The sequence below is a fragment of the Lycium ferocissimum genome, chromosome 2 (assembly GCF_029784015.1).
Source record: "Lycium ferocissimum isolate CSIRO_LF1 chromosome 2, AGI_CSIRO_Lferr_CH_V1, whole genome shotgun sequence".
Classification (NCBI taxonomy): domain Eukaryota; kingdom Viridiplantae; phylum Streptophyta; class Magnoliopsida; order Solanales; family Solanaceae; genus Lycium; species Lycium ferocissimum.
This window is the reverse complement of record NC_081343.1, coordinates 34,716,215-34,726,789: the sequence shown is the minus strand read 5'-3', so window position 1 is coordinate 34,726,789 and position 10,575 is coordinate 34,716,215. Positions and strand designations below refer to the sequence as shown.

The window sequence follows — 10,575 nt, the reverse complement described above, 5'->3', positions numbered from 1 at the left end:
GTAACCACCTCTTATAAAATGGGATGAAGGGAGTAGTAAACAATAAATGGCAATGAAGAATAAAAGAAAAAGATTTGACAAAACAAACAACTTGGACATAAACGTCTACATCTACACAAACTGCTACTTCTGCTGCCGCTGTCAGAAAGAGTAAAGTGTTATGGATAAAACTGACATAATGTTTTAATAAACTTTGAATTAGTGTATAACTAGGATTTAAGACAAGTTAATCCTCAAACTCTCCTAACCGTTAGATCTCCCAAGGAAAGATAGGGAAAGTATCCTTTTTTCCTACTTACATTTAACAACAGCCAAAGAAAGAACAAGAAACCAAAAAAGAAAAAAGAAAAAACAGCATCGTATATCCGAGTTGGACTCTCGTTGTTCCACCTCACACCCCCAGGTTAGTCCTTTCCTCTTCCTCTTTTCGTTCACTTCTTATTATTTCTATGTATGTAATTTTTATGTCTTTTGAGTTTCCCATAAAACACAAACAACAATTGAATTACTATGCTTTTTTTAATAAAACTGTTGTTGTGTTCTTAAATTTTGAGAATTGGATTCTTTTAAGCTTAGCCGTTTCGTTTGAATTTTGTCCACGTGGTCTATGTTGCAGTTCTAATTTTGAGTTTCAACAAGGGTTGTATATTGTAGAATACTAAATTTGATAGGGCCCCGAAGTTTCTTTCCAGATATGGTTGGGAATTTAGTAACTCAATTCACAAAAAAAGGGAAAAAGAAAAGGCAATTCTGCTAGAGAATCTGTATTAGCACAATAATTAAAAATAGTTGAAACCTTTTCTTGCTTGAAATTCAGATTATTATGGGTAACTGACTTTTTATGTAAGGATCCTAGAAAACTTTATGTGATTTTTTTACATTGAGGGACTTCATTACCCCTGTGATTAGTATCACATGAGAGAGTAAACATTGAATTATAATACTGCTTTTTAAGGTAGAAAGCATAATTATGTGGCGGGATAATTTTGTACACTATTAGTACATTCTAACCTATTATAGCATAACCTGTCTTATTTTTCAAGTTACTTATCGATGTTTTCCCATTGTTATCCTTTAGGTAACCTAATAGTAGTTAGTTTACAGTCATACAGTGTCAGTATATATAGAAGTTAAACTCGTTTGTTTGTGCTCTCGTTTTTCGAGTATAACCACACTTTCTTGCTAGATAGATGGAAGTATGATTCATCTGTTAGCTATAGAAACTAATGAAACCAGTATCTTTTTATGAGGAAATTATGAATCTCAAACTGTTACAAATAAATTGGGTTTGCCAGAGGAGGTGTTTCCCACCTTGGTTTCGAATTAGTCAACAAAAGACTGGAATGGAATTTATTTTATAGGTGAAGATTGTCTTTAGTTTGCAATGCAACTTAAGAAGGATTGGTCGACATTTAACACGTCATATGATGGATCATACCCAGTCATGCTCTTTCTCTTCCATGATTACGGCTTCCCATTGAGCAGCAACATGCGTCGTAGTTTTTATTATCAGGCTTTAGGATCGGTTCAATAAACCAAACTGGAAAATTTTGGTGTCATATGGAGCTGCAATTACTTTTATCGCTGCATTTAGCGATGTATGTAGTATGCTAGCAAGTGGCAATCCACAACCCCCTTTATTTTTATTTTTATTGTACAAGAAAATGAATTCAATACAAATCCTCTCTGCACCCTCCTTTTTCCCCAAAAGATGAAAAGAGAAACTTGACAAACAACTTTCAAAGTACATGGAAATTTTTAAACAACTTTACATCAGTGTTATCAAAAGCGAAAAGCGCAAAAAAGCTCTAAGATCAATTAGGGCTTAAGCGCAGAGCGCAAATAAAGCGTGAGCTTTAATGAAAAAAGGCGCTATGGTGCGAAAATACAAATATATATATATGTTTAGTCCTAGACTAATAACAATAAGCATGAATAACAAATATATGGACAAAGAAATTGTAAACATTACAATAAAGTGAAATATCAATTATCTAGTGTCACCTCATCAAGCGATGATATGATCTAAGTTGCTCGGGCTCTCTAAAAATGTTGTCGCACCCGTGTCGGATCCTCCAAAAATACATTACTTTTGGAGGATCCGACACGCACCCGGCAGCATCTTCCGAGAGTCCGAGCAACGTAGGATATGAATTCATCATACATAAGGTACTGTAACTCCATAACAATATGCTGGAAGCTCGATCCTAGGAGTGGAAAAACTGTATGAAGTGTCGATTCGTAAGTACATGACTTGGCTCTTACTCGACTCATGAAACCAATAATATGGAATTTACATGCTTTCATATCCTTAGCTTTATAGCTCATACAAGAGAAACAATAAACTGGAGGTCGTGCCATAGCAGCGAAAGAAGGAATAGCCTAACATACCTTGATTCAATCCTTCGAATGACTACGACAAGTCAATACTTTAGGTATACGCTTAACCTGTTAAAGACGGGTTAATATCAATTTACCAACCTGTTGAGATATATATATATATATATATATATTCCGGTAACTGATTAACCTATTAATATTGCTTACACTAAAAGACCTAGTCCTTTCCTGATCTTTATAGAATAGATGGGACAATTATTTTTCTTACAAATGACATCACTTACGTGCCAAGAGAACATCATTAGAAAGATTAATGAGAAGTGAACGAACCATGGTGCCACTATAGTTGTTGTTCTTTTTTTTTTTTTTTTTTTTTAAATAGTTGTTCTTATTCTGTGTTAAAAAGAGAGAATCTAAGAGAATATACAAGATACATTAATCATGAGATCTTCTCATTTTCTTATTTTTAAGTTGCATTAATAATTTAAAAGGCTAATGAGCTGTTAGTAGCTCTCAGCAGCGGACCCCATTACAAAGCATTAGCGGCTCGGGAGCTCATGTGCGCACTCTATTCTCTCTTTTAATGCTGTGATCTGTGATTCAGACGTAATATTCACCCTCATTATCTATTTTTGATTATTAAACTTATACCAACATTGAATCATGTAATTTTAGGAGATATTTTTTTCTTTTTCCTTTATGATATTGAACGCGTGTATGAGAACTGATGTTATCCTGCCATTTTACTTTGTCATGTTCAGTGATACGTGTCTTCTTAAATTAGATGAGAATATATAATATTCTATGGATAGAGTGGGTAATTTTTGGAAATCTGAGAGTATCCTTTTTTGAGTAAGAAGTTAAGTATTCTACTGTTTTTAAGTGGACAGTGTGTTGCTAATGCTTTAAAAGGTCAGGTGCGCAAGTCATCTTAAATTGTCGCTGAGTTGCAAATGTGTTGCTATTGCCTTGCTTTAAATATCCAATATTTACTTGCAACAACAACAACAACATACCTAGTGAAATCCCACAAAGTGGGGTCTGGGGAGGGTAGAGTGTACGCAGACCTTACCCCTACCTTGGGAAGTAGAGAGGCTGTTTCCCCGAGACCCTCGGCCAATATTTACTTGCAAGAGCAAGAAAATAATGGTGAAACTTGGTTGTAAGAAATAAAATAGTATAGTTAGACTGGCTCTTTATTTTTATACAAGTAAATGGTATAGTTATAAAATATGATAATGACTGGAGTAACATATACAAATAAGATGAAAGATTTCTAACTTCTATTTCCATTATTTTCTCCTACTTCAGGTACATCTAGCTTGTAATGAGTACTTGATCATCTGAAATAATCAAATAAACGCGTATACTTGACTATTGAATTCACACCTAATGGGGGCAGGGGAAGAGAGCACCCCTACAAAGCCTTCAAAAGCTACTTCAACTCAGGTCATTTTCCTTTTTTCTTTTCCTTCCACACATCTACATGCAATAAGTGTTGTATAAATTATAATGTCACTCTTTTTTTAACTCTCTGTTTTGTGGCTCACTATTCACAAGTTCTCCATTTGTTTGATTTTCAGGAGACACAAGCTACACCTTCATATCCTGATTGGTCTTCTATGCAGGTTGATTAATGAATGTCTTTGTGATTAATTATTGTCACGTTCTCCATATCAACATTCTTCATAAAATAAGGCGATGAAGTGTTTAATTCTTAAGCACTAATATTTCTGGTTTAGGCTTATTATGGTGCTGGAGCTACACCTCCCTTCTTTCCATCAACTGTTGCTTCTCCTACTCCCCACCCATACATGTGGGGTGGCCAGGTGATTAATTTTTCATTCACAAATTTATATACTCCCTTCATATCAAATTTTTTGTCGTATTTCTCTTTTACACACCCCTTAAGAAAACATTAATTAGGAGTTATTTTTGACTATTTTACCCTTATTTATGTCTTATTATGTCTTAACATATCATCTCTCTTCATTAAATATTTACTCTATTTAAGTGTCATTTCCTCATAATTGAGGTGTTTGTAGTCTCCAAGAACAATTACTACTAATGGTAAAATGAAGGAAAAAAAAATTGTCTTGAACTTCTAAAATGACTAATAATTTGAGACAATTATTCTTAGAAATCACGACAAATAATTTGAGACAGAGGGAGTAGGTTTTTAACAGCGCATTTCAACTTTTTAACTATATAAAGTATAAAGCTTAGAACATTTTTAATGTACTTACCCTTTATTGTGTGATATTTCAGCATCCGCTTATGCCTCCTTATGGAGCTCCAGTCCCATATCCTGCTTTATATCCTCCTGCTGGAGTTTATGCTCATCCTAATATGCCCATGGTAATTAATCCTTTTGTATTGGGTTACAATCAATTTGAAAGCTGTTGAAAGAGAGTCACCCACATGTAACTTTTCGCCTCTATTTTATTAATTTATTTATGTCCTTTTGATAGACTCCAAACACTCTGCAGACAAATCCAGAATCAGATAGTAAGGCACCTGATGGTAAGGACCAGAGTACAAGCAGAAAATTGAAGGGATGTTCTGTTGGCAAGGCAGGAGAAAGTGGGAAAGCAGCTTCAGGTTCTGGAAATGATGGTGCCACAAGAAGGTCTTTTGATGTGGATTTGGTGTTAAATTTGTCAATAGACTCTTATGCTAATCTAAGTTTCCTTCAAATTGTTCTTTCTTTTGGGTGTGTCCTTTGTACATCTGACTTACTATATTCTCTTGAACAGTGCTGAAAGCGGAAGTGAAGGTTCATCAGATGCAAATGATGAAAATGATAACCATGTATGCTTCTCGATTAACTTAAGAATATCATAGCTTACTTAAATATTCAATTGCTAGTTAGGACTGACTTTTCTTGTTTTATTATGTTAGGAATTTTCTGCAGACAAGAGTAGAAGCTTTGATCTAATGCTTGCTAATGGTAACTTGTTTGACTTGTCTGCTTCTTGATTATGCCTTATTTGTTTTATTAAATTGATCTGTGATTTCGAATTATTAGGAGCCAGTGGTCAGAACAATCCCGCAACAGGGAATCCAGTCGCTATGCCAGCAACTAATCTGAATATTGGGATGGATTTGTGGAATGCGCAGTCTGCTGGTCCTGGAATGATTAAAATGCGATCAAATCAATCTGGTGTCTCACCAGCTCCTGGGATGGGGCGTGAATGGATTCAGGTTAATTTGTTTTCTGTCATTTATTCAATTTTCTGAAACAAATGAACGCGCAGTTGATCACTTTGTGCACTGCCAATATCTTATGAAATTTATTCCTCTAATAGCTTGTGTGGTAAAAAGCACAAAATGTATTTCCTCTTCTTCGTTCCAGATGGTCATTAGGGGTATTTGAAGATTGTGTCAATAAAACTCACTGTTTCGGTGTATCTTGACATTCAGAATTCATGTTCACTGAACAAAGTATTAAATTGTGAGAAAATGTGAGATGTGTTGGTGAGTTGATAATAAGGTAATACAAGACAAACCTATTTATAGGCATCTTACATGTAACCAATGAGCGACAGTGCTACATATAATACGTACGTACATATTTAATTAAGTCAAAGTAACTAAATATGGTTCAGGGAACTACAAAATTGCAACTTATATTCATAGGCAAATGTTTGTAGTACCACATTTGCCTAAATATATGCTCTAAAGTTAAATTTCAATAATTTAAACCTGAATAAGGTTTGAAATTTGGTTGTGAGAAAATGAACTTGGTTGCATATTCTTTATATCAGTAATTCTTTAGTTATGGTTTCATATTTTCGGAAGCTCTATATCTTCGTGTCTTTATGTTATGCTAGATTGAGACCCAAAGATGCCTTGATGTATCTAAAGTAAACTTTGTTGGAATGTGAAGGCAATTTTACGCATTTCAAAAAGTGATCATTGTTGTTATTATTCTTATTTGTTTCTCAGTATGTATACTGTCCATAATGGGATTGTACCCTTGTAATTATCATCACTGTATTTCTTTTTGTTGATGAGTACTTTACAACCCTTCTTAATAGGATGAACGTGAACTTAAAAGGCAAAAGAGAAAGCAATCTAATCGAGAATCAGCTAGGAGGTCAAGATTGCGCAAGCAGGTATGAGTTACTTTTTACCGATACTGTTTCTCTTCCATCTCTTCAACAGTTAGAGTAGATTATATCTTTGTATTAGGAACCATAAAGATGCTCTTTTGGGTTCTTTTAGGTCCAGCACTGGGCTTTGCATTTTAACAAGAAGGTTTTATTTCTTTTGAAAAATGAACTTACAGCTTACCAAAGGAGCAAGTGTACCACTTCTGAGAGACGATCCAAAATTACACATATAAACAATTTTCAATTAATTTGACAACTACATTAAGAGTCTTGACATTTGTCTTTATTTAAGGTATGAGGCAACTGCTTTTGGTTATCGAAGTTGGTTGGATGGTGTTCTGAGATTTTCTCTTTTGCAACTTCTAGTACTCCCTCCTCCCAATAAGTAGTTGGTGGTGGTTCGAAAAGCGAGGCTGAACTCATTAATTTTTGGTGCTAAATTTAATGTTGATTTTATTATTTTTTAAACTTAAGTTTGTAATTTGGAAACTGTATCAAAAAATTTAATTTTGCTAGTTCAAAATAGTTAGATGAACCTATATATACTGACATTGTAAATAAATTTTTTCTCAGAAGATATCTACAGGTAACCCTTCATACAAATTGAGATCTGTAATTTGGAAAATAAGGCAGGTCCCAACAGGTAGAGGTGACTTAATAGCGTAAAACGTTTTTGCACTGTGTGTTAAAACTCATTTATCAAACACACGCATTCATATATATAGGTTGAGCCGTTGAGTACATAGACTACCCCTTAAACTTGCCAAACTTTTTCATCTGAGCATCTCAACTGTGATCATGACATATTGAACACCTTATGTCGTTGATTATGTGTCTATTGAACTCTTAAATAAAACACATGGAGCTCAAACGGGGGTAACATGACAGTAAATAATTTAAAAGAAAAAGACATGTAGGGCTGCTGCTTCTTATAACCTCAGATGCAGTTCACTTTAGTTCTGAATTGTAGAAAAGATAACACAAACACCTATAACTAAACATAGCAATTTGAGGGCGAAATTCGCCTATTGCTGCTGACCTCTATACTGTGGAAATGTATGAGCATGACCACCACGGAATGTGTTAGCGACTCATGAGAAAAACCAACAGTAGCTCCAATAATAGCAGCATCAGAAATCCATTAACTTGAATGTTGAACAATGATGGGATGAGACTACCGAATGCCGCAGATAAATTCTTAAAAGTTGCAGTATCCATGGGTGAAAACCCCTGAAACACACCCATAAATGCAAAACCATTATGTGGGAAAACATTTCTGTTTGGAGTAAGAGATGTTTTGGGTCTCTGTCCCATTCAACGATGAGGAATCAATATTGTAGGAATGTACTTAGACCTAGGATCAGTAGAGTTCTTTCCCCTATAGAGGAACCATCCTATCCTCCTCAATGAAGGCTTTTACACATTGCAAGGGAACTGGAACATGAGAGATGGGTGTTGAGTGGTGACACGGGTGTGAAGTTTTCTGGTGATGTAAATGAAGAGGAAGTGGGGAAGGACAGAGCTTTGGTGAGTGTATTTGGGTTTGAATCCGGTATAGGTTTTGTGAGGAGAAGAAAAAGAAGACATATGGGAATTGGATTTGACATGGGTAAAAAAGAAGCAGAGTTGAAAATAAAAACAACCCAGTGTAATCTTACAAGGGGGGTTTGGGGAAGGTGGGGTGTACTTATGCAGATCTTACCCCTACCTTTGTGGGGTGGAGAGGTTGTTTCCAATAGACCCTCGGCACAATAAATTCAAAACAGGTTTGAAAATTCAGGAGTATAGAGCTATGATGAAAATATTGAAAATAATGGCTGAAGAAAAAAGTAGTTATCAAAAATGTCAGGAAGTTCATTTTCCTGGGTGAACTTCATATTTTCCGGCAAAAACTCAAATTCGGATGGGAGAAACACGATCTGCCATGTCAGCTAGCCGTGCTGATAGACACATTTTGCATAGACTTTCGGTGGTAATCTAAGTGATTTTTTTTTTTCCAAATTAAAGGGGTCATTTATGTATGTATACGTGTCTGTCTCTGTGTATGTGTGCTTGTTTTCTAAATTTATTGACCTTGGAAAAAATTAACACACTTTGTTTCTTTTATGATATCCAAGTTCAAGTACAAGAATCTAGAAATTATTAGTACCCCCCAAAAAAAAGGAGAAGAAGTTGGTACCACCAATGAATGGTAGTAATAGCATATACATGAGTGCCACTGTGCTGCATCAATTCGTGGCCATGTAGAGTCCCAGCTTCGTAGCTCTTGGTAAGTGTTCTTAACCTCAAGTTCCATACAAATCACCCAGTCTAAACTAAGTAGGCATTTGGACAATATTTAATGGTTGAAGTTGGAATAAAAGAGTAGTTGAAGTTAAGTTGAGAAAGTGTATTTAGAAGTTGAGTTTTTTTTCCCCTTAAAACGGGGACCAAGTATTCTTACCCAACTTCCGATACAAAAAAAAAAAAAAAAATTATGTCAAATCCTGCGAGCTCCCAGAATCGTTAGTTTGATGGGCTTAATTGCAGAGAATATGTGATTGGAATTGGAACACGGGGAGTAACTAGCTATCCAGCTAAAAGGAGAAAAACAATTCTCCCAAGTGTGATAGTTGCATACTAATTTTTTCATGCCAATGCAATCCGGATTCAATTATATACGGATGGAAGGTGTACTTAAAACAGTTACTAAGGAAACAAGGAAACAATTTGTTTTTGTTATTGTGAAATTTTTGGAAAGAACAGCTGATCATTGTTCTTGTGGACTGTGTTGTGTTCCGAACTGAGAAGCAAGGTTTTTCATATAATCAACCGAGGGGAAAGACGCGCCTTATCGTGGTCTAAATCTTAAGCCATTGGAAGTCTGTCATCTATCTATATCAATCTATTGAATTTCTTCTTAGTGCCTACAAGGGGCTGCAGTTTAAGTTTTCCTGGATTATGGTATGCAGCATCACTTACCGGTGGGGAAAAGAAACAAATGGTGGCCAAGTGTGAGAGAATTTCTTCCACATGTGTTGAACTTATAACTCTGTTTTTTTTTTTTTTTTGGTCCCCATGCATGTTAAACCAGCAAATAATAGTTCAATCCTAACAGCAAACAATCTCAGATGAAACTAACTACAAGGTCATCAATAAGAACCTGAATTTGATTGACTTTTAACAACCAGATTACTTACTGAGAAATATCAAATTTTGTCTTACTTTGATTTTTCTTTTCTCCACATCTTAAGTTATCCGACAGTCTGTGTTATTTTATGCTTATCCTCTGCAGGCTGAGTGTGAAGAGCTACAACATAAGGTAGAGACGTTGAGCAATGAGAATCATGGACTCAAAGAGGAGTTGCGAAAGCTCTCTGAGGAATGTGATAAGCTTACCTCGGATAATAATTCGATAAAGGTAAAAACTACTTAAGCATCTTTTCCATCCCCACTATATCCTTGTATGCTCATCTCACTTGCCCTCACTTTTAAGTAAATTCTCAAGTATCTATCCTTCCCCCTTTTTACCTGGGCTGTTAGTTGTTAAACTTGTTATATATCGTGATCCTTGCACGGAATTGTTGATCAATGTTACAAAATGGGTACTCACAGTGCTGAGTAATTTTGCTGTCATTCCTTTTTCTCTTACTTGTCCTTTTAAAGCGACTAAGCAATGTGAGAAAGATGGAAATACTGATTCTTACTGGGACTTCATTTTGGAACAGGAAGAGTTGACGAGGTTGTGTGGGCCCGAGGCAGTGTCCAAGCTAGAGAGTAATGCTAACGCCATGCATCTGCAGTCCAATGCTGAGGAAGCTAATAGTTAAGGACAAGGCATGACAGAGTAGGTTAAAATGCTCACAAATCTCTTACGCCCGTGAGAAATCTATAGCTATTACGGTGCATTAGAATGAGAAATTTCTGTTGTACTACTAATTTATGTCCTGTTAACCCTTTTGTGTGTAACTTGTAACATTAATTCATATATCTTTTTTAACCCGGGGTTGAATCTGAATCTATGACAACATTGTAAAAGTAACTAAATAGCTGAATTTATCTTGCTTCGTTGGTGTATGTTATGTTCCTGTTATGCAGTACCCAATTGTGAGAATTTGCACATGCCAGATAGTCTAGCCAG

General features: G+C 35.5%; 1 protein-coding gene across 2 annotated transcripts; it reads left to right on the top strand.

The window, feature by feature from the left end:
• The first annotated feature begins 231 nt into the window (after positions 1-231).
• On the top strand, positions 232-10,534 carry LOC132035409 (G-box-binding factor 1). Of its 2 annotated transcripts, none has more exons than XM_059425687.1 (12): positions 232-403; positions 3,652-3,789; positions 3,924-3,968; positions 4,083-4,169; positions 4,609-4,698; positions 4,830-4,969; positions 5,097-5,151; positions 5,242-5,290; positions 5,369-5,544; positions 6,381-6,458; positions 9,730-9,855; positions 10,163-10,534. In XM_059425687.1, exons 2-12 carry the CDS (start codon positions 3,733-3,735, stop codon positions 10,262-10,264), a joined length of 1,005 nt encoding a protein of 334 aa, XP_059281670.1. In that variant the 5' UTR covers positions 232-403; positions 3,652-3,732; the 3' UTR covers positions 10,265-10,534. The 2 variants fall into 2 exon arrangements, with proteins under 2 accessions (XP_059281670.1, XP_059281663.1); XM_059425680.1 differs by having other exon boundaries at positions 4,812-4,969.
• Positions 10,535-10,575: the final 41 nt, after the last annotated feature.